The sequence below is a fragment of the Pecten maximus genome, chromosome 14, assembly GCF_902652985.1.
Source record: "Pecten maximus chromosome 14, xPecMax1.1, whole genome shotgun sequence".
Taxonomy (NCBI): Eukaryota; Metazoa; Mollusca; class Bivalvia; order Pectinida; family Pectinidae; genus Pecten; species Pecten maximus.
In genome coordinates, this window is record NC_047028.1 from 24,021,249 (window position 1) to 24,045,534 (window position 24,286).

The following is a 24,286-nucleotide window of genomic DNA, read 5'->3' on the forward strand; positions in this document are numbered from 1 at the left end:
TTACAATTTTGTCATAATTGGAAGGTTATTGAAATGACTCAACCCATATGCAATTAAAATATATCGATAATCACGTAACACTAAAAACATTAATTAATAGATAGGGAAATATATAGATTTTAAAATGACCTCGCATGCTTATAGGGCAGTGCTGTGTTATAGTGTTTAACGTTTTATAAATAAATTGTCCAATTCTAGCATTCTTAATCTAGAGTGAGAACGGCTCGCATTAGTATGTAAGAAGTCGGCTGTGATTCACTGATTATAGTTTATCTTGTGACTGTATTTAATATGCTGAGACGTTTTCAAAAGTGATAGACACATGTATATATGTGGACATAGTTATTATATATCGTCCGACCTCTGAGTAGGCCAGCTATCCAGAGACATCATCATGCAGGCGGCCACAGGGACTTGTGACTACAAATGTATGTCCGTGCTCATACGGATAGTTACATGGGGATTTGTTCCAAATCCAGACCCTATCAGACATTTTATACGATGTATATATTACAAGAACTATTCTTGTAAATAACATAGATCCACATTTAGCAACTGCAGTATAAGCCTACTGTACAGTACATGTACAGGTGTAATGTATGCAGTAGAGTTCAGTATGAATCCAAAGCAAATCATCATTATGTGCATATAATTTGTGGGTAATAATGAAATTTCTATGATATTAGTCTCTATATCATTCTTTATAATGGACAAGTTTTGACTGAAGTAAAATTATTTTGGTATTTTTTTTGTTTTTAATATAGAATAATGTTTTTTCCGGATTACATGACGCCCCATGTTTGGAAATTACCATCAGACGGAGGAAGTGACGTCATATTCAAATATGGCGTCCGTTCTGTTTCGGACCGGTGGACGGATAGCAGAAAAAGTTAATTTGCAAGCTACTCATCGGGTAATACACCACTGAATCAATTTTAGTCTATCCTAAAATGAATTCAATATTTACATGTTGCATAATATTTTCTAATTCTACAAGAGATACTCACAAAACGACATCCAAGTTACAAGAAATAGTATGTCCTTCCCAATGCTCAAGAGTCCTTGATTTGTTTACAAAATGCATTCTATGCTATTTTCATTTGATTGGTATTTTGTTACATATATGGTCCACTTATCTTTATTTGTGTCATATAATGATTATGTATTAGGTCCCATCATATTATTTTTCGTAAACAGTCCCAGGTTCATTTTTTTAAAGAAGGCCTCGTCTGTCGTTTCACTCGAGCACAATTTTCTTCTGGTCCTGACATTATTACTCTAACTACTGTCGCTCCAACAGTGTTAGAGGATTAACCTGAGAAACTTATGACAGGCGCTTTGTCGGTTGGGATCATAACAAATAATTAGCCTGATACTTTAAGCTAGCTGAAGTCACCCTGACACCAGACATCTATCTGAATCTTGATGAGAATGTTTGTCTTGTGTATGCCGGGGCCAGAAGATATGATAGCTAATTCGTTTCTGATATAAGATTTCTGGAGCAGGTCTGTGGTCTGACAGCAATGCACCATCGTTGCACTCTTGATAACCAAACTTTATTTCTTCTGGTGTCCCCAGTCAACATCAGACAGTAGACATTAAGACAGACTGCAGATGCATGTCTATCATGAAATAGAGCAGCACACTACATATAGCTGGCTATGTAATAAACTTTTATGAAAATTTGTTTTGATACCATTTGACACTGCTAATTGGTGCAGTCAAAATAAAATCTGACATGGTACAAGAAATATATTACCAGGGATGAAGAGTCTATTAGATCAAATCAATTGAGACCAATTACTCTGCAATTAGCTCTGTATATGTCTTTCTGTGTTGATTGATCATGATTGTTGACATAATCATAAAATATTGACGGGCTGTTGGATCATGTCATTTCTTTTTCAGGTGCTAGCTGCATTTTCTCCCACTGCATCATGTCATCCACACAATCAGCAGAAGAGGAACCTTTCCATCCATGAGTACCTCAGCTTCGGCATTTTGAAGGATGCTGATGTCCCCATACCTAGGTACAGAGTATGTGGGAACCCAGCAGATGTCCAGGAAATGGCCACAGACCTTAGTAAGCAGGCATTTTGATGTTTATAATTTCATTGATGGCATGCATGAATAAAAAAGCTTTACCTGTCAGTTATAACCAAATCATGGTTCATCTGAAGGCTTATTAGGGAAGTAATGAGCCCCATTCACAATTAATGTTATTTCATGTCTAAACCAAATTCCCAAACTGCAGTTAATTCCTCCTGAAAATGTCCTTCCCAATTCACCAATTTTCTTCCCAAAATTCGAGAAAAATGTCAAAAGGACTCGGCCTTAATCAAAAGCCCTACAAATGTCACAATTGACATTTATCGTGCTTCTTGATGTTGTTGTGTCTAGGATAACATACAATGTTACAATACCTAACTTTAAGCCTGAAATGGACTTATTACTTAGGGAAATAGTGTGCTGGAAATTTCAAACACAACCTCTGAGTAAATATTGAAAAATAGTACATCATTGCTAAGAGATACACTTTGTTGTCAATGAAAATTGATAGATGTTTTTGATTTGAAAAATGTTTTGAAATCTGTAACAATTAGATATTGAATATATTGTCGATTCCACATTGACAGTTCTCAAAGTCTGTTCTCATCTTTTGCTAGTAAACTAATGTTAGGAATTGTAGGCATGCTCATGTTATTTAATAGCTGCGAGAGCATAGCATTATATATAAATGCTGATAGATGGTTGTCATCAGACAAGTGTAGACAAGGTATGAATACGTATTTGTTTAATAAAGTTATTTGTATGATTTTCAGTCAAGGCCACAGGAGCACCAGATGTCGTCGTTAAAGCTCAAGTGTTAAGTGGAGGACGAGGAAAGGGCCATTTTACCAGTGGACTTCAGGGAGGAGTCAAAATTTGTTTCTCGTGAGTTTGACCAGTTATCATGCTGTTTATTTGTGTTTTTGTTTTTGAGGGATGTATTTTCAAGATGTATGACAAGTATATTCGTAGTCTTGTATTCCACAAGTTTTGAATAGTGAGTGAAATTATTAGAAAATTTTCATGCAAGATTTGCATGGTGTTTCACAATTAAAAAGCCGTATCCCAATGTGCATTTGTCCAGAGAAAGAGAAAACTTTGGTCCAACAAATTAAAAGAAAAACTCTAGAAAGTACCTGATAATCATTATACTGCATTGATATGATGTTAAAATTACATATCTACATTAAGCAATACATCTGTAGAAGTAAATAAGAAATTGCTAACTTATGTTATTTTCACTTATATTATAAAACTATTAGCTGAACAGCAAACTAGGAAGAAAATAATGCATGGACAAATTGTGTTTTATCAGAGATGAGGAAGCCAAGAAAATTTCAGAACAAATGTTAGGATACAACCTGATCACAAAACAGGCCCCACTTGGTAGGATATGTGACACTGTTATGCTGTCAGAGAGATTATACTCTAGGAGGGAGTTCTACTTCGCCATCGCCATGGAAAGGTCTTTTGCTGTAAGTTCTGCTTGTCATATGTAACACACTTCCAAGTGGAGGAAATTGGAAGACTGGAATGAGAATTTAATTATTCTGTAGTTTTTCTTGAAATTTTCAACAACAACAAAAATCATGAAATGGAAAAAAAGTCCAGTTTTGTTACATACACTTTAACCAGTAGTAATTCTAGATACAATGAACATTGAAAACATTACTGAATAGTATGGTAAAGTACAAGTAAGTTATGTTTATCTTCCATTAGTTCATGTGCTAAATATTTTCAAATGTATAATTGAGAGTATTACTTTTGGTTTTGTTCACAGGGGCCTGTGTTAGTAGGAAGTTCACAGGGAGGTATGAATATTGAGGATGTAGCAAAAGAAAACCCAGCTGCTATTCTGAAACAACCGGTGGACATATTTTCAGGCATTACGAATGAGTTGGCAGTCAACCTGGCAGTGAATATGGGTTTCAGTCCAAACTGTGTAGATCAGGTAACGTAAAACTAAATAGACTAGACTGTGATTTTTGGCTTGCCTCTCGAAAAAAGGGAGAGCTTTTATTGTCATCCCGGTGTCAACATCAGCGTTTGTTTCTAAATGTTAAGATTTTGAAGACTGACTTTTAATGCCTAATCTATTATTTCCCAAAGTTACACATGTTTCGTTTGCTTCATTACTTAGAGAGTCTGATACAAGTTTGGTTGTTCCAGGGATTAGTAGAGTCTTGAGAGTATATTTTTGACTCCCTATAATGAGATTTGACTCTTGGGTTTGAAGGGTCTGACTGATGTGAATTTTGACCCTTCGATATTTCTGAGAAATAGTTAATCAAGGGTCAGCTGGATGTTCTGTAGTTGAATGGCCATTATCAGATTTAATTAAAATTCATAGTTGCTGTATTTGTATTACATGAACGAGTTATCTAACTTCACATGGCATTTCCAAGTCATGTCAGAACAATAACAAAATCTGAAAATATATTGAAATTCAAGTGACCATTAAAACCATTTAATCTCTTGTTTTATATAAATGTAACATAAAATTTGTACATTGTTTCCTTTGGTTGATAGTGATGACTTATGATGTACCTGTTTTGTTTCCAGGCAGCAGATATTATTGTGAAGCTTTACAATGATGTCTTCCTGAAGTACGACTCCACTCTTGTAGAGATTAACCCCATGTCAGAGGATGCCAGTGGCAAAGGTAAAATCAAATCCTGATCTAATGATGTGCACTCATGTAATTTTTATGATTTTGTGAACCATAAAGTCTGTCAATAACACAAGTTATAGCTATATCACATCTAGACAGTGGTGCCCATGTAAGTATAATTCTCCTTTTCTGATGACCTTGACTGTGACCTTTGACCTAGTTTTCAAAAACTGAATTTCAACCCACTCAGCAGACTATATATGTTGCCTTCTTACAACTCTTGTTTTAATGAATTTTGACAAAAAAAATAGAGGATGTGCTTAATTTTGGTGAATGAAAATCCATTTTTTAGCCAACATATTTTCTCTGAACTGCATTAGACATGGAGTGTCTTATTTTCAGACAATAGCTTTTATATGTATGTTCATAATACTTGTAGTTTACTGTATGGACTGTAAGCTGAACTTCGATGACAATGCCGAATTTCGTCAAGAGAAGATTTTCAAGTTGCGTGATTGGTCACAGGAGGACAAGCGTGAAGCAACTGCAGCTGAAGCTAACCTCAACTACATTGGACTAGATGGCAGCATTGGATGTCTCGTTAATGGTGCAGGGCTAGCCATGGCAACCATGGACATTATCAAACTCCACGGAGGCAGTCCTGCCAATTTCCTGGATGTAGGTGGTGGTGCTACCTCAAAACAAGTGACAGAGGCCTTTCGTCTGATCACCTCCGACCCCAACGTAAGAACAAATACTGCATAATCTTCTTTCTGAATTAGATTCTTGTTATAAGTATGACAATGCTTTAAAACATTAATTCAAATCTAAAGAATTGTTTACATGTTCTTTGAACTGATCTATATGTATTGTTTTTCATATATGAAAATAACATTTTGTTATTAAAAAAAGGCAAATTATTTACAAATTTACGAATAATGAATCAAACAATCTTCATTGATTGAGTGACTCTACAAAGTCCTCTCACTGCATATATAATTCTTTGGAGTTAATTTTTTATATATAACGTAACATATGATACCTATGAATGACTCTGCCATGTTTGATAGGTTGATGCCATCCTGGTGAACATCTTTGGAGGCATAATGAGGTGCGATGTTATCGCCCAGGGTGTAATTGCTGCAGCAGATGTCCTGAACCTCAAAATCCCAATTGTTGTAAGATTACAAGGTAGGTAATATGTGGACTGTCCGACAGTAATACGCAAAACAAATCAAAATTATGCTAAAATTTGAGTGTACCAAAATATCTATGAGTCCTTGAACAGATATTCCACCAAAATGTCTTGTTCAACATTTAAAATCTTAATCATACAATGTAAAATAAGTTATTATGAAATGGAATCTGACAGCATGATGTCATCGATGATGTTTGTTTTGGCACACAGGGACAAGAGTGGAGGATGCCAAGGCCCTGATAGCTGCCAGTAACCTAAAGATTATAGCCTGTGATAACTTAGATGAAGCTGCTAAAATGGTAGGTTGATGTTTTAATGATAATGTCTACGGTTATGAATCAATAGTTGAAGCTGATTAAATGGTAGGGTGATGTTTTAATGATAATGTCGACGGTTATGAATTAATAGTTGAAGCTGCTAAAATGGTCGGATGATATTTGTTCAATTCCTATAAAGGAAGCTTTTGAAAATCTTTTCTGTATTTTTGGACTGAATAACAAACATCTCTTTTAAAAAGCGACATGAAAGGAATTAATGGATAGGATATTGCTAATTGATCATTAGTAAGATTTCCCCCGCTAAGTTACTCGATGAGGCCTGGCTTGATTGATGAATTAAATTTTTTATTAACATTTTGGTGATTATGTATTAAATTCTGTATGTCTAATGGGCTTTCTTTTAACATCTTATTTGATTGGTTAACATGTAATAACTGGTCTGATTGGTTAACATGTAATAACGGGTCTGATTGGTTAACATGTAATAACTGGTCTGATTGGTTAACATGTTATAACTTGTCTGATTGGTTAACATGTAAGAACTTGTCTGATTGGTTTACTGGTTATTTGACAGGTGGTGAAGCTGTCCTACATTGTCAGCATTGCTAAGGAGGCTGAAGTGGATGTCAAGTTTGAGCTGCCATTGTAAAGTGGATATAAGTCATGATAGAATCCTGTTGTATGCTCCCATCGATGAGTTGTTTTTGGAAATTTTAGCCGCAAAGTTGATGATGAAAAGTTTGTTATGGAAGAAAAGGATCAATCCGTCTTCTCCACTCTGTGTGGAGATTTTGACCAGGAAATACATGTACCACTGTCTGTCATACTGACTGCATTTAAAAATAGTATCTGTACAATTTGTTACAAAGAACAGTTTGAGTTGCAGATTTTAATATACTCTTGATTGGTATATGGCCAAGAAGGTAGCAATTGTATCATAGTATATATGATATGCATCAGATTTTGTCCATTTAGAAAAATGTCCCATTCCTATGGTGGCATGAAGGTACAAGATAACATTTCTTTGTTAACCATTGAAATGAAACTTGGATGTTATTTTGTCTCTTTAGAAAATGAATGTTCAATTTTGCACTGATACAATTATAATTTGGGGGAATTGAACTTGTTTTTTTCATGGAAAATTGAAAGATCATTTTAGAGGAAATGTGTACTTGATAAATAAAAAAAGAAAAATTGCAACTTATTTGTTTAAATGCTAATAGCCATACATAAAAAAGTATACATGGATGAAAAGTTGAATGATCAGTGCATAATATTATAGTAAAAATGGTCTATAGTATTTAATGTCTGCCACCTGTGACTACTTGGTCAGATTTCATAGTGCTAAGTTTTTATACTGAAAGTAGTTTATTTTGATTATTTTTAAGTTTATCTGTGTTAAGAATAGGACATTCTACACAACTTAATAAAGTGCCGGTGTTTCATCTTGTTTGCCTACCAATGGTTCCAACTTCAGATCTTAATCATTGGTTAGCAGTGAATGCATTTCTTTAGTCAGGATATTAATACTACACGTCTTTTTGAATTGAAGATATTTTAAGTGAAAGTTAAATGTGTATGTGTGTATGTGAGGCCAACATCTATCGACACTTATCATGAACTCTGCAAGATGCAAATTTATGTCCATTCTCAATATTTGTTTGTAAGTTATTTATGATCAGTTGAGAATTTTTAAAACATGTTGAACAATACCTTGAGCTTATTGTATCAAACAAATGTTGTAAAACTTTCTATATCAAATCAAGTTGGAAATTTAAGCCACTATAAAGAGATACTGCATTTTCACATAAAGTAATATCGGTACAAGTTTGTGTATCTAAGTAAGAGGATTTTCGGTGATGAAAAGTATTTTAAGATATTTAAACGTTGACATCTGCCTTTTTGAGAAATAGCCTGTTCAGGCGGTTCTTTCTAGGTGTTGTGTGCACTAGTATGTATGGTAGGTGTAAATATAAAGATCTGTGTTATGTACATATCTCCTTATGTGTAGACTGGCATGTGCTGTCGAAACATATACTTCTATTGATGAATATTGAGATAAAATATTTAAATTACTTCAATTGTTAATTTATTTATTGTTGCTTTGTATAGCTGAATTTGTTTTTACCCCATCATTATCAGATGGTGGGCTATTCAAATCGCCCTTTGTCCGTGGTCGGTCCATAAACAATCCTTGTTATCACTATTTCTTGAAAAGTGTTGGAAGGATATTTCTCAAACTTCACATGCATTTTCCTTTGGCCCCTAGTTGTGCCAATGAATTTTTGAGTATGATTGGGAAACAAATGATCAACAGGTAGCCATCTTGGATTTTGACAGTTGAAGTTTGTTATCGCTAATTCTTGAAAAGTGCTCATATGGAAGGATATTTCTGAACCTTCATTCACATGTATGTTCCCCTGTTGTTCCCAATCAAATTTGAGTCTGAACTGAAAAACAAAAAGATGGACAGGCAAGAAGCCATCTTGGATATTGATTGTTTAAGTTTGGTATCACTGTTTCTCAGTGAGTTCTTAGATCTTCCTTAGAATTGAAATGAAGGTTTTCCCCGTTATCCAATGTTTAAGAGGAAAAGAAGAAAGATGGAGAAAGTAGAGAAAAGATCAGTCTTACATAGCACCAATAGAGATAATTCAATGCTGGGTGCCAAGTGATCCCTCTAGGATCTGTTTTTTGTTTATAAAAAAATTATTAGTTCATTTCTGGTTGAAATAGGGAAGGGGACTTAGGTTTTCAGTACATCTCAATATCGGGGGACGACATTTCGAAAAGGGAGTTGGTCCTAACGTAAGACATGGCGATTGGTACAATCATGTACCTTAGTACAAATGTTTGCTCTGATCCTTCCTTGCTTTGACTAAAACACTCAAACATAACTTCACATTTTAAATACCTAAACAATAATACCTTGATCACAGGTATCTGAATCTAATTAGTATATATAGAAAAAAATATATTAGCTCCTACTCCTACTGATATTTCTTTAAATAATAACCAGATGCAGACGGTTGTGCCTCGATTCATTCTTTTTGTCACAACATCAGCTCCCTTCATACCCGATAGTGTATTATTACCTACAGGATCCTTTCTTTCTATGTACAATTTCTTCTGTACATCCCAATAAGGATAACCACTTCCCCGAGTGTTTTTTCAACAGACTTCGAACACTGACATCAAAAACCAATAATTCTATCTTGGAATCAACAAGAAGCCCAGAGAGCCAGCATTGCTCACATTGTCATCGAAGTGATCAGGGCAAAATATTCAAGAAGTCACAATCTGTTTATACAAAATTAAATCCCAGTCATCCATAAATGCCTTGGACCAGGTTTTGATAAAATTCTATCATTCAAGGAAGAATTTACTATATTTCCCCTATCGGTAGGCACCTAGGGGCTCAGACCAACCATTTATACAATATCTACCTATACTGACCTAATTATACAATACTGACCTAATTATACAATACTGACACATTATCAGAAGTAGAAATATGAAAGTGGAAATTGTTTACATAGGCAATATTCCTTTACGTGAAATTCACATGAAATTTTTCATGTGAAAAGGGCAAAAAAAGTGAAATTCACATAAATTTGAACTTCACATGAATTTGAATTTCACATGAAAAAATTTCACATGAATTTCACACGCTGTTCACCTTAGATTCACGTGAAAAAACTAATAATCATTGTGTTTATAAACAAAGGCAAGATGCTAATATGTTATAATTTATAAAGAAGCCTTCCAAAAATATAGTAAACAAAGCAAAAAACATCAAATAAATTTATAATGTTTTATTAAATCAAAATTAAACAACACAACATTTTACACACCTTACTTACTTCCAACATCTTCTTTCCTCCCTTCAATTCTCATTTTCGTTTCTCTCACTACACTCCTTTTATTTCTATTTCCAGCTTACTCTTTTACACTAGCATTTAAATGCTTCTCTATTCTCCCTTCCTCTATAACATTCTTAACTTCTCCCACTTCCCTTTCTTAAATCCTTTTGCAATTTGCAATTTTTTTAAACAGTCTTCACTCATGGCATGTAGCATCTTCTGTCAACTGTTAATAAATTAAAATGCTAACATTAAAAATGTCTGTGTTACAGCAGAAGGTACAACATTAAGGTGATTTTGACGAGTTGGTGGTTTTTTCTACATAGTACACAGTTCTTATGGTTCCATGTGGTTGAAATGATGTTCGAATTCAGTTCCACAGACTTAAGAGATTCCAGGGCCCGAGAAGCAACACTCTGTAAATCTGGGAAGAAATCCGGATCTGCCTCCTGGGAATTTGTCAAGCCATGTTGATTGTTATTCCATGATAATACCAGTTGATCTAATCCAGCCATTCTCACTTGACAAGCTGACCACAACACAACTTTTTCAGCCGATGATGGTCGATGAAGTTTCTTTTCAGTTTTTTCATTTAGGTATTTGGAGACAGGACTACAGGCTGAGGGATCAGATCTACACCGGTAATCTCAACACAACAAAAGTGTTTTGACATATTGTTTTTCCAGTCTGGAAAAGAATAGAAACTTAACATTATATAATTTTAGCACAAAGTGTTAAACCAATAAATCAGTATTTATTACAAAAAAGGTTTCATAAATCTTAGTAAGCATTGAGACTTCAAAGTAATTGTATAATTGAAATTGCAAACTACCATTGGGATACTTGATTGACCAATAATATTGCTCAAATAACAAATGGCCAAGAGGGCCTGCATCACTTATACATCCTGATATTTCAGTAATCATGGCAAAATACTCTCCTGAAAGTTGTACTACAAATATTTTCCTACTTTTTGAGCTGCCTCTCCTAACAATGGTTCAAACTCAAAGGTGGACTAAATCATGTTATTCTTAAGTAAGGATTTTTAATCTTTTTTCTTTTTTTTTCTTTTTTTCTTTTTTTGCTATTTTTACCCTATTGAACCCCTCTTTCTGCCTATATATAGGAGCCATACCATGTGTTTATCATCATAATCCATTCTGGAATTCAGAAACAGTTGATATTTAAAGGAAATGTTGATGGATGAATGGATAACAGACATTGAGCCATGGCATAGGATCACTGGCCCTTCAGGCCAGGTGAGCTTAAAAAATCAGCAATAATATTAATGCTCAGCTGGCATTAAAAACACATGACAATATTTTTCATCAGCTATGTTTCATTGTTACCCATATTATATAACCATTAATTAGAAAGAATATATATAATGTCTGTGTGACATTTTCATGTTTTTAAAGAATCTACATGCTACTCACACTGGGTCTGCCCTGGAGGTGACGGGCCTCCTATGTAAGTCATTTTAGAGATGCGCTGAGGTGACGGGCCTCCTATGTAAGTCAGTATAGAGATGGGCTGAGTTGACGGGCTTACTATGTAAGTCAGTATAGAAAAGGGCTGAGGTGACGGGCCTACTATGTAAGTCAGTATAGAGATGCACTGAGGTGAGGGGCCTCCTATGTAAGTCAGTATAGTGATGCGCTGAGGTGACGGGCCTCCTATGTAAGCCTATATAGAGGTGCGCTGAGGTGACGGGCCTCCTACGTAAGCATATATAGAGGTGCGCTGAGGTGACGGGCCTCCGAAGTAAGTCAGTATAGAGATTGGCTGAGGTGACGGGCCTCCTATGTAAGTCAGTATAGTGATGCGCTGAGGTGACGGGCCTCCTATGTAAGCCTATATAGAGGTGCGCTGAGGTGATGGGCCTCCTATGTAAGTCAGTATAGAGATGGGCTGAGGTGATTGGCCTCCTATGTAAGCATATATAGAGGTGCGCTGAGGTGACGGGCTTACTATGTAAGTCATTATAAAGATACACTGAGGTGTCGGGCCTCCTATGTAAGTCATTATAGAGATGCACTGAGGTGACGGGCCTCCTATGTAAGTCAGTATAGAGATGCGCTGAGGTGACGGGCCTCCGAAGTAAGTCAGTATAGAGATTGGCTGAGATGACGGGTCTCCGAAGTAAGTCAGTATAGAGATGCGCTGAGGTGACGGGCCTCCTATGTAAGTCAGTATAGAGATGCGCTGAGGTGACGGGCCTCCTATGTAAGTCAGTATGGAGGTGCGCTGAGGTGACGGGCCTCCTATGTAAGCCTATATAGAGGTGCGCTGAGGTGACGGGCCTCCTATGTAAGCCTATATAGAGGTGCGCTGAGGTGACGGGCCTCCTATGTAAGCATATATAGAGGTGCGCTGAGGTGACGGGCCTCCTATGTTAGTCATTATAGAGATGCGCTGAGGTGACGGGCCTCCTATGTAAGTCAGTATAGAGATTGGCTGAGGTGACGGGCCTCCTATGTAAGTCAGTATAGTGATGCGCTGAGGTGACGGGCCTCCTATCTAAGCCTATATAGAGGTGCGCTGAGGTGATGGGCCTCCTATGTAAGCCTATATAGAGGTGCGCTGAGGTGACGGGCTTACTATGTAAGTCATTATAAAGATGCGCTGAGGTGACGGGCTTCCTATGTAAGTCATTATAGAGATGCACTGAGGTGACGGGCCTCCTATGTAAGTCAGTATAGAGATGCGCTGAGGTGACGGGCCTCCGAAGTAAGTCAGTATAGAGATTGGCTGAGGTGACGGGTCTCCGAAGTAAGTCAGTATAGAGATGCGCTGAGGTGACGGGCCTCCTATGTAAGTCAGTATAGAGATGCGCTGAGGTGACGGGCCTCCTATGTAAGTCAGTATAATGATGCGCTGAGGTGACGGGCCTCCTATGTAAGCCTATATAGAGGTGCGCTGAGTTGACGGGCCTCCTATGTAAGCCTATATAGAGATGCGCTGAGGTGACTGGCCTCCTATGTAAGTCAGTATAGAGATTGACTGAGGTGACGGGCCTCTTATGTAAGCATATATAGAGGTGCGCTGAGGTGACGGGCCTCCTATGTAAGCCTATATAGAGGTGCGCTGAGGTGACGGGCCTCCTATGTAAGTCAGTATAGAGATGTGCTGAGGTGACGGGCCTCCTATGTAAGTCAGTATAGAGATGCACTGAGGTGACGGGCCTCCTATGTAAGTCAGTATAGAGATTGGCTGAGGTGACGGGCCTCCTATGTAAGTCAGTATAGAGATTGGCTGAGGTGACGGGCCTCCTATGTAAGTCAGTATAGTGATGCGCTGAGGTGACAGGCCTCCTATGTAAGCCTATATAGAGGTGCGCTGAGGTGACGGGCCTCCTATGTAAGCATATATAGAGGTGCGCTGAGGTGACGGGCTTACTATGTAAGTCAGTATAGAGATGCGCTGAGGTGACGGGCCTCCGAAGTAAGTCAGTATAGAGATTGGCTGAGGTGACGGGCCTCCTATGTAAGTCAGTATAGTGATGCGCTGAGGTGACGGGCCTCCTATGTAAGCCTATATAGAGGTGCGCTGAGGTGACGGGCCTCCTATGTAAGCATATATAGAGGTGCGCTGAGGTGACGGGCTTACTATGTAAGTCATTATAAAGATGCTCTGAGGTGACGGGCCTCCTATGTAAGTCATTATAGAGATGCGCTGAGGTGACGGGCCTCCTATGTAAGTCAGTATAGAGATGCGCTGAGGTGACTGGCCTCCTATATGTAAGTCATTATAGAGATGTGCTGAGGTGACGGGCCTCCGAAGTAAGTCAGTATAGAGATTGGCTGAGGTGACGGGTCTCCGAAGTAAGTCAGTATAGAGATTGGCTGAGGTGACGGGCCTCCTATGTAAGTCAGTATAGTGATGCGCTGAGGTGACAGGCCTCCTATGTAAGCCTATATAGAGGTGCGCTGAGGTGACGGGCCTCCTATGTAAGTCAGTATAGTGATGCGCTCAGAGGTGACGGGCCTCCTATGTAAGCCTATATAGAGGTGCGCTGAGGTGACGGGCCTCCTATGTAAGCATATATAGAGGTGCGCTGAGGTGACGGGCCTCCTATGTTAGTCATTATAGAGATGCGCTGAGGTGACGGGACTCCTATGTAAGCATATATAGAGGTGCGCTGAGGTGACTGGCCTCCTATATGTAAGTCATTATAGAGATGTGCTGAGGTGACGGGCCTCCGAAGTAAGTCAGTATAGAGATTGGCTGAGGTGACGGGTCTCCGAAGTAAGTCAGTATAGAGATGCGCTGAGATGACGGGCCTCCGAAGTAAGTCAGTATAGAGATTGGCTGAGGTGACGGGCCTCCTATGTAAGTCAGTATAGTGATGCGCTGAGGTGACAGGCCTCCTATGTAAGCCTATATAGAGGTGCGCTGAGGTGACGGGCCTCCTATGTAAGTCAGTATAGTGATGCGCTCAGAGGTGACGGGCCTCCTATGTAAGCCTATATAGAGGTGCGCTGAGGTGACGGGCCTCCTATGTAAGTCAGTATAGAGATGCTCTGAGGTGACGGGCTTACTATGTAAGTCAGTATAGAGATGCGCTGAGGTGACGGGTTTACTATGTAAGTCATTATAGAGATGCGTTGAGGTGACGGGCTTACTATATAAGTCATTATAGAGATGCGCTGAGGTGATGGGCCTCCTATGTAAGTCATTATAGAGATGTGCTGAGGTGACGGGCCTCCTATGTAAGCCTATATACAGGTGCGCTGAGGTGACGGGCCTCCTATATAAGCCTATATAGAGGTGCGCTGAGGTGACGGGCCTCCTATGTAAGTCAGTATAGAGATTGGCTGAGGTGACGGGTCTCCTATGTAAGTCAGTATAGTGATGCGCTGAGGTGACGGGCCTCCTATGTAAGCCTATATAGAGGTGCGCTGAGGTGACGGGCCTCCTATGTAAGCCTATATAGAGGTGCGCTGAGGTGACGGGCCTCCTATGTAAGCCTATATAGAGGTGCGCTGAGGTGACGGGACTCCTATGTAAGCATATATAGAGGTGCGCTGAGGTGACTGGCCTCCTATATGTAAGTCATTATAGAGATGTGCTGAGGTGACGGGCCTCCGAAGTAAGTCAGTATAGAGATTGGCTGAGGTGACGGGTCTCCGAAGTAAGTCAGTATAGAGATGCGCTGAGATGACGGGCCTCCGAAGTAAGTCAGTATAGAGATTGGCTGAGGTGACGGGCCTCCTATGTAAGTCAGTATAGTGATGCGCTGAGGTGACAGGCCTCCTATGTAAGCCTATATAGAGGTGCGCTGAGGTGACGGGCCTCCTATGTAAGTCAGTATAGTGATGCGCTCAGAGGTGACGGGCCTCCTATGTAAGCCTATATAGAGGTGCGCTGAGGTGACGGGCCTCCTATGTAAGCATATATAGAGGTGCGCTGAGGTGACGGGCCTCCTATGTTAGTCATTATAGAGATGCGCTGAGGTGACGGGACTCCTATGTAAGCATATATAGAGGTGCGCTGAGGTGACTGGCCTCCTATATGTAAGTCATTATAGAGATGTGCTGAGGTGACGGGCCTCTGAAGTAAGTCAGTATAGAGATTGGCTGAGGTGACGGGTCTCCGAAGTAAGTCAGTATAGAGATGCGCTGAGATGACGGGCCTCCGAAGTAAGTCAGTATAGAGATTGGCTGAGGTGACGGGCCTCCTATGTAAGTCAGTATAGTGATTCGCTGAGGTGACAGGCCTCCTATGTAAGCCTATATAGAGGTGCGCTGAGGTGACGGGCCTCCTATGTAAGTCAGTATAGTGATGCGCTCAGAGGTGACGGGCCTCCTATGTAAGCCTATATAGAGGTGCGCTGAGGTGACGGGCCTCCTATGTAAGCATATATAGAGGTGCGCTGAGGTGACGGGCCTCCTATGTTAGTCATTATAGAGATGCGCTGAGGTGACGGGACTCCTATGTAAGCATATATAGAGGTGCGCTGAGGTGACTGGCCTCCTATATGTAAGTCATTATAGAGATGTGCTGAGGTGACGGGCCTCTGAAGTAAGTCAGTATAGAGATTGGCTGAGGTGACGGGTCTCCGAAGTAAGTCAGTATAGAGATGCGCTGAGATGACGGGCCTCCGAAGTAAGTCAGTATAGAGATTGGCTGAGGTGACGGGCCTCCTATGTAAGTCAGTATAGTGATTCGCTGAGGTGACAGGCCTCCTATGTAAGCCTATATAGAGGTGCGCTGAGGTGACGGGCCTCCTATGTAAGTCAGTATAGTGATGCGCTCAGAGGTGACGGGCCTCCTATGTAAGCCTATATAGAGGTGCGCTGAGGTGACGGGCCTCCTATGTAAGCATATATAGAGGTGCGCTGAGGTGACGGGCCTCCTATGTTAGTCATTATAGAGATGCGCTGAGGTGACGGGCCTCCTATGTAAGTCAGTATAGAGATTGGCTGAGGTGACGGGCCTCCTATGTAAGTCAGCATAGACATGCGCCAGGTGACTGGCTTATTATGTAATTCATTATAGAGATGCGCTGAGGTGACGGGCCTCCTATGTAAGTCAGTATAGAGATGCGCTGAGGTGACGGGCCTCCTATGTAAGTCAGTATAGAGATTGGCTGAGGTGACGGGCCTCCTATGTAAGTCAGTATAGTGATGCGCTGAGGTGACGGGCCTCCTATGTAAGCCTATATAGAGGTGCGCTGAGGTGACGGGCCTCCTATGTAAGTCAGTATAGAGATGCGTTGAGGTGACGGGCCTCCTATTTAAGTCAGTATAGAGATGCGCTGAGGTGACGGGCTTACTATGTAAGTCAGTATAGAGATACGCTGAGGTGATGGGCTTCCTAGAGAACCTCCTAGAGAATACATGGTCAGTGTCTTGACTGTCTTCAAATATAAGCTGTATATTGGCAAGGGTAAAGAGCCACTTTGAAGACACTGACTTTATATGTGTATTCTATGTTTCCTGCAACAGTCATATAAATAAGCATTATTAGATTATTAGGCATTGAAATATTTTAGGTGACGTCATCAGAAGTTGTGTAGCTGAAGTGACAGGCGCGACGAGGTGACGGAGATTTAGCCTCTCCCGTCTTAGTGTGTGTGTTGTTATTTACAGATATAACTAATATAACAAAAATAAAAATAACCAAATGACAATAGTGTTTCATATGTTTCGGCCAAATAAAGTGGTTTGAATAAACGGAACACCAAACGACCCGTTTTCCGTGTCGAAATTTAGTCACCAAGATTTGATTTCCGGTGATCTTCACAGCGACTTCCATCTGACATCAACATTTTTTCATTTTACACAGCAAAGCCAGGTACAATGTGGTATTGATCAACAAGTTGTATGAATCAACCACTATATCCGATGTCTTTGAAATGGTCTGTAGATGTTGTCATCTTATTTCTAGTCTTCATTTCTGTACTACATTCCCTTCCTCTTCAAGAGCCTCACAGCCTGAAGCAGCTCGTCAAACTCGGAAACTGGATACGGATTCCATTGAGGTCCTAGATAGTCTTCCAATGAAGACCAGTAGGAATTTTCTTGCTAGATTTACTTGTTCTTTTGTTCAGCTTTTATATCACTGCATAACCTATCTGACACAAGACACAATACCTATCTTAATATTGCGTCAGATGTCTATGCTTATATAGCCTAAACACTATCAGGAACGTTTATTCTGTTTGACTGTTAGAGTTTTCTCCCTGTGTTCATTCAGAATACTTGGTAAAACTAGCATAACAATTGTAAAAACATGGTCTTAAGACGTTCATTAATCATTATTGGTCGAAAATAAGACATATATTCAAGTACTGAAATTACTTTTGTAAGTACCGAAACGACTTTCGCAAAGTACCGAAACGACTTCCGCAAGTACCGAAACAACTTCCGCAAGTACCGAAATGACCGAGTACTGAAACAACTGGGTACCGATACGACTTGAATTCTAAATGTGACCCCTAGCCAAGTAGGGGAATATCTCTTATTATCTTGTACGCGTAGCTACTGTTGATGTCCCTATGTTGTCACTGAAATCATTTGACACTTTTTTTCTGTGTTCTGACTGAAAAGACACTCAAAAGTGTTTCTTTTTTCGCTACAACAATAGCTATGGCCTATGTGAGCAGATGCCTAATTCTCACGCTGAGTAACATGTACCTTAAATGGTTAAATGAGATGAAATGGTAGGACCTGCATACCTTTAACTAACTGTATACAGTAGTCTTTATATCAAACTTTTAATATTATCCAATCTCCTGTCATGTCCAACAGATATTTTGGACATAATGATCTGGCATACCAATTATAGTATTAAGTATAAGGATCAGAGGACCCCTGGATTGCATTTTACTGTATTCAAAGGTTAAAACATGAAGAAAGAAATCTGACTGGTTTTAATTCATATAGCTATATATCTTCCTTTGTTATAGGTGTGATGTGAGCCTTTTACTATGAGGTGTGTGATCTTTGCCAGCAGGCTTGGCTGGATGAGACGGCCATGTCTCTGTTACAGTAGAATCCCACTGAGACTTACACAGGCTGCATATGCAACTAAACTAAAACGGTAAGGTTTGTAAAAATCACTTAACCTTTAGTAAGTAGCAGGGTCTATTGTACCTGTTGCCAAGGAAATTCCTTGTTGTATCATCAACAGATGTCCATCATAACTTTAGCATGATGTTTGATATTATCATAATTATCATAAGGGAAATTATACCCAGCAAAGTAAAAAGAGATGAGGGAAATAGATAAGGTGGCCAAGTATATAAGACACAAAAAAACTGTAAATAATGGACTAATGCCCCATTTAAGGCTGAACACTATCAATAAAAGCTAGATGAAAATACTAATGAAAGCAAAGTTTACATACCTAGCACCAAAGGTGAATCCAATCCATATTAGAAGAATGGAAAAGTCTTAAAGAGGCTAAAACTGTCAACATGTTGATGAAGAATTATGGGTTTCTCACCATTTTCTTCGTATTTTCTAAAAGTTTATCCAACTTCATGCATTATTTAAAAAATGAAATTCACATTGGCTCTAATATTGAGCAAGGTACGTCACATGGCTTGAATACTAACTTCCCAATTGCTACACACATGTACTATGAAGCGATAGTGCATGCTCATACAGGCACTATCAAATTTGGCGTAATGTTCAATGTGAATCTTTTATGATGTCACTATTACATTACATCACTATTGCATCATGTTACTGTTCTGCTTGAAAATGGCTGACTCTGGAAACGGCCCAGAGCTGACTATGGTGTATCACAAAAACTATTGCCCAAAATTTTGTCTTGTGAAGGGATATTGCCCTCGCCTTTGGCTCTGGTGCTATTCCATCCCTCAACATTACTATGAGGCAATGGTGCCCTCTCAACAGGGCCATAATACATTGATAATTTAACAGATATAAGCAATGTTATATTGGTTTTTAGCTTTTTTGATATTTTATTTCAGGCATGAGTTTGTGACTGTTACACATTATGAAACTCTAGGAATAAATCGAGATGCCACGCCAAAGGATATCAAGGAGGCCTTCATCACAATGTCCAAAAAGGTAGATTACATACACATTGTAGCAACACTGAGGGACATCTTTCGGAAAGATTTTAAGAATATAAATTAACTGTAAATTTACTGCACATGGACTCAGAATTAAGCTTGTATCATTTTTGTACAATTACACAGAGGAGACGCATAAAAGTAAAATGATGTTGTAGAAGCACATGCTGGAGATAGCTGCACCTTTAAAAAAATGTTTTTGAGATGTTTCAGCAGCTGAAATATTAATTCATATATGAAAATATTTATTACGTTTATATTTAGTTGTTTTCGTTACTTGTTCATGTAAAAGAATATGACCAGGTAGTCTATTGTTCATGGATTCGTAGGAGATAGTATACATAGCTGTATTCATAAAGAATAAAAACTAACATCAAAAGAAGTTTATTGGTAGTAGGGAAACTGAAACATTCTTCTTGGATTACATTTCAGTACCATCCTGATGTTAACTCTGAAGACCCTACAGCCACAGCGACGATTGCTACCATCAATGAAGCCTACTCGTGTCTAAGTGATGAAAATCTCCGTAGAATATATGACGAGGTCACGTACGGCTCAGTGTTTCAGAAACAGGATTATTATGTGCCTAAAAGAAATCCTGGTGAGAGTGAAGAAAGTTACAGGGCAAGGTTTCAAAATGAACATTCTGTAGCATGGTATGTATATTAAAGCTGTAAAGCACTTTTCATGAAATTATTCATATTCCTGCTTTAAACAAGCATTTCTATTGGCTGAATTTTTTACATTATCATCCTATAATATAAAATGGCCTTGTTTGTACCGTGGCTATGGATTGGTTGCTAGAATTATGCATTAATTTCTTGAAGGAATGAGGCAATAAGAGAAATGAAAAAATGGTGCTGTGAGCTAGATTAAATTATAGGACAACTTAGAATGATGGTTTTTTGCATTATGGAGCTGTAACACAGAAATAGAGTGATATATTTTGAATATTTCATTTCAAAAATACAAGTTCTTAATTGTTTTTTCTTTGGGATGAAATATCGTTTGAACAATGATGATGCAAAAAAATACAGATTTATCACATGATGTCTCTCCTTCAATCAGATTAGACTTAGTAATATAGTTATAATCTTATATTAATATAATAAAACAATTATATTAATATAATAAAACAGTTATATTGAATAAGAAGGGATACCTATGATCAGAGTAAAAATTCAAGCTGATAGGTATTGGTACTTGATTTGGAATATACATTGTATAACATTGTTACGACTTGAAACAATGTAGACATACTTGTGATTCCTACAGAGACAGTCAAGGTCAAATATGGATTCTATGTATTTATGAATTTATTGTTTTAACTTCAACCATGTGTCATCATTGGGATACCTGTAGTAAGGGGCCAATCTCAAAGGTTGGAGGAATGTGTTACACATTTCCAATAACATGTCTAGGTCTAAGTCAAGGTCAAAGGTGAAAGTCAAAGTTGAAACTTCAAAATCTTACTAGCTGTAAAGTCTCTTTTATGGCATAGTGGTGAATTGTAGGACGCAGGACTATGTGACCTATGAAATTGAAAAATTCAGACTTCGGTTTATATGTACAAGTCACATGTCATTGATTATGATAAACTAACATGCAGGATTTTTTATGGGAGTTTCATGGGTCAAAACTGGTTGCGTTTGATCTTTCCATCTTAAATGTCAGCATATTTTAATTCAGGATATCAATATAAACTAACACTTACAGCAAGGCCTGTGGCATTGAAAGATATGTTAAAATTATAAATACAATCATGTATGTGTTGTCCTTTCTTGTCTAACAGGTATTTACACACTCTGAGGGATAGGACTCCCAATGTACAATATGCGAGGAGAATTTTTATGAGAGATGTAAAGATTCTGGCTGCCGTTATGATCAGTCTCCATGTGTTATTCTTGTAAGTATAAAAATCAGTGGTTTGTATGTAATTACACTAGTTTAAAGTTCATGTGAATATCTTTATTGAACTTTGTGAATATCTTCACTGAACTTTGTGAATATCTTCACTGAACTTTGTGAATATCTTTACTGAACAAGGACCTGTATGATCTAAAGATCATGTCACCATACACAGACTTTTCAACTAATTTTGTATGTTACAGGCTGTCATATTTAAATGAAAATAATTCTGGTTACATGATTGAAAAAGTTGGACCAACAGTTGTACAGGGCTTACTACTATCAATACGTATGACTTATATTGATGTGTGAAGATGTCCTGTATAAGCATTACAAATGTTTGTTGTTGTTTTTTCGCAGTGTTTCTACTTTGGACGATGACCCAAAACTAGATAGGATGTCATATAGAAATTTTTACGATGACTACAAAATGGGACGAACAGACAAGTAAGTACTCTTATAGGACAATATTAGAAGAGGCCAACTTCATATTGGTTTCTTTTGACACTGATTATTCAATATAGATCTTTATAAAAAAGTTACGTTCTCCAAAAGATTTCATGGAAGTTTCAGTAGCAGTAAGAACCATGTTCAGATTAAGTATATAAATATCAGTTATAGATCTACCAGAAGGCAAGCATATTTTATTTTGCTGGCCATTTTTTAGAGAGAGGTAGGAAGTATCAATTATTACTGTTAGATATATACATATATCTGAAGATCCCAAATTTTGTGGTTTGCTTAAAATTTTAAAAAATGTGGATTATCTAAGTCATGGTTTGAATAACATCCATAAACTCCATTTTAGTTATTAAAATATTATATTGAATTTCAAATAGTTTTTAAACTACCTATGAAATCAACAAAAATAAAAACCCACAAAAAATAATCATTTTACAGTAACTATCAGTATTTAATGTGTGTATTGAATGTTGATTCTTCCTCAAACTTCTTAAGTTAGGGCACAGGGGCTTGACACATTCCTATGACTCATAATGAAAAATTACCACAGAATCTGCCCCCTAGATCACTTATTAAGTCTAGGGGTTTGACTTTGGAATTAATGTTTCATTCTTGATAATAGAAAGGTGTCGAGCCCCTGTGAGTGTATTTTCTTCCTATCCATCTCTCCTCTTGATAGGTTGACAATTTTGTTAGTTTACAGATAGAAAATCAAGCTCATGTATACTCTTGTATGTTAATGTTTATTTATTATTATTTTTTTTTTCAGATCGGCAAGCAGTCAATACATCAATAATTACTTTGAGGATCAGTATAAGGAAAAGTAAACGACCAACGGAAACTCTAAATTTCTACCGTGTCAAAATTCTTCTCTGAAAATTACAGTTGGCTGTTGAAAATAACATTTAATTTTGAGTGAAAATAATAAGCAATATACATATATGTATATGTATATATGTACTATGTCATTGTGGTTGGAGTCACATTTGAGGATCTTGAAGAAAAAATGTCATGTTCTATAAATATAAATCTGATGTAGTTTTATGTTTTAGTGGTGAGTTGCCTGATTATCCTGGACAAATCTTTGAAAAATTATAACAAAACACTTTCTGAATGAAGTAAGGGCAGTCACATTGTTGACCTTTTATTGTCTCAGCTGACAATTTATTCAAACAGTCCTGTTGAAACTAGCACCCAATGTCAACACCAATGCTGGACATTTCCTTGGGTCTTGATACTTGTTTATGGTAGACTATACCACTCCATATCAGCCTGGGAACAAAATCAGGGTGCATTTTTTGTGCATGGTCTATCCATCTCAATTTCATTTTTCTTTGCTTCAAAATGTTGTCAGTGGGAGGTCATAAAACTAACCAAAAAGAATTTAAATAAATAGAAGGGATGCATCTGTTTGGAAATTGATTGTTTTGGACAGAGGTGGCCCTGTAACAATAATTTTCCTTGATTAAATATACATAAAGTTTTTAATATGGTATGTATGTGTTTTGTTAATTATGAACGTGTTATGGTTAAGAACTTAATTTAATATCAATATACAAATTATTAATATTATATGACAATGCTGTGTGTTACTGGAAGTAATAGGGTATTGCTAGAAATTGGAAAGTAAAGGTCCAACAAATTGATGTGTTTGAGAATGTGATAATATATTTCTATTGCTCTAGCCATTCATAACTTGGTTGAAGGAAATAAATGATTTTTATCAAAACTAAATTTGGTGTTTTTCTTTGCTCCTTTTCCACATGATGGATTATAAGTTTGATTCAGAATTATGAGAGTTATGCCCCTTCCCACTTGGTTCTGATGCCAACCAACGCCCGTCATAAACTTCTCTGGCGTTGTTGGAGTACGATGTTGAGGTATAAAAACTCCAGCCGATGACCAAACCAAATGTCTTCAGGTAACCTGCCGCTTATCAATATATACCTTACAGCTAGGGTTTTTCTAGAACAGCTGATCCACTGACAACGATATAGTGTTCATTTTTAAGAAACTGACTTACGGCGAATTCGAGAAAAAAATTAATAAAGTACAAGCATACAAAAACTGGAATTGGAATCTTAAAATTGAGTTCGTGATATATTAGATGAATTACAATTTATTTTTTTACTGCAGTAGGTCATTTTGGTATCCATACAGTACGCATGCGGTATGACATCATTGTAAAATTAAAAGGGCCAGGCCAAATTAAGTAAACAAATTACATGTATATTTAACTGAACACTTTTAAAAACGCAATGGAAAACAAGAATACCTTTCGAAAAAGAAATGAAGCATGTGCTTTAATCGACCTATTCAGGAGCATACATGGTCCATTTCAATATTCTCAAAATTGATTTAAATTAT

General features: G+C 37.8%; 2 protein-coding genes across 3 annotated transcripts; both read left to right on the forward strand.

Annotated features, from left to right (window-relative positions):
* The first annotated feature begins 793 nt into the window (after nt 1–793).
* LOC117342196 (succinate--CoA ligase [ADP-forming] subunit beta, mitochondrial-like) lies at nt 794–8,214 on the forward strand. Its single transcript, XM_033904249.1, has 10 exons — nt 794–913; nt 1,909–2,083; nt 2,823–2,934; nt 3,365–3,524; nt 3,830–4,000; nt 4,612–4,711; nt 5,100–5,404; nt 5,731–5,851; nt 6,069–6,157; nt 6,711–8,214. Exons 1-10 carry the CDS (start codon nt 797–799, stop codon nt 6,783–6,785), a joined length of 1,425 nt encoding a protein of 474 aa, XP_033760140.1. The 5' UTR covers nt 794–796; the 3' UTR covers nt 6,786–8,214.
* An 8,976-nt stretch (nt 8,215–17,190) lies between these two features.
* Nucleotides 17,191–23,653, forward strand: LOC117342487 (chaperone protein dnaJ 20, chloroplastic-like). 2 transcript variants are annotated; one of them, XM_033904661.1, is made up of 7 exons: nt 17,191–17,298; nt 18,413–18,546; nt 19,445–19,544; nt 19,982–20,205; nt 21,342–21,455; nt 21,818–21,904; nt 22,689–23,653. In XM_033904661.1, the coding sequence occupies exons 2-7, from the start codon at nt 18,434–18,436 to the stop codon at nt 22,744–22,746; spliced, it is 696 nt and encodes a 231-aa protein (XP_033760552.1). In that variant the 5' UTR covers nt 17,191–17,298; nt 18,413–18,433; the 3' UTR covers nt 22,747–23,653. The 2 variants fall into 2 exon arrangements, with proteins under 2 accessions (XP_033760552.1, XP_033760553.1); XM_033904662.1 differs by lacking the exon at nt 17,191–17,298 and adding an exon at nt 17,495–17,513.
* The last annotated feature ends 633 nt before the right edge of the window (nt 23,654–24,286 follow it).

Bases quoted from the DNA above. Each gene is read 5' to 3' on its own strand.
- LOC117342487 (XM_033904661.1), top strand. From the start codon at position 18,434: ATGAGGTGTGTGATCTTTGCCAGCAGGCTTGGCTGGATGAGACGGCCA. The intron at 19,545-19,981 runs GTAGATTACATA...ATTACATTTCAG, and splicing joins TCATCACAATGTCCAAAAAG to TACCATCCTGATGTTAACTC. The intron at 21,905-22,688 runs GTAAGTACTCTT...TTTTTTTTTCAG, and splicing joins AAAATGGGACGAACAGACAA to ATCGGCAAGCAGTCAATACA.
- LOC117342196 (XM_033904249.1), top strand. From the start codon at position 797: ATGTTTGGAAATTACCATCAGACGGAGGAAGTGACGTCATATTCAAAT. The intron at 914-1,908 runs GTAATACACCAC...TTTCTTTTTCAG, and splicing joins ATTTGCAAGCTACTCATCGG to GTGCTAGCTGCATTTTCTCC. The intron at 4,001-4,611 runs GTAACGTAAAAC...TTTTGTTTCCAG, and splicing joins GTCCAAACTGTGTAGATCAG to GCAGCAGATATTATTGTGAA.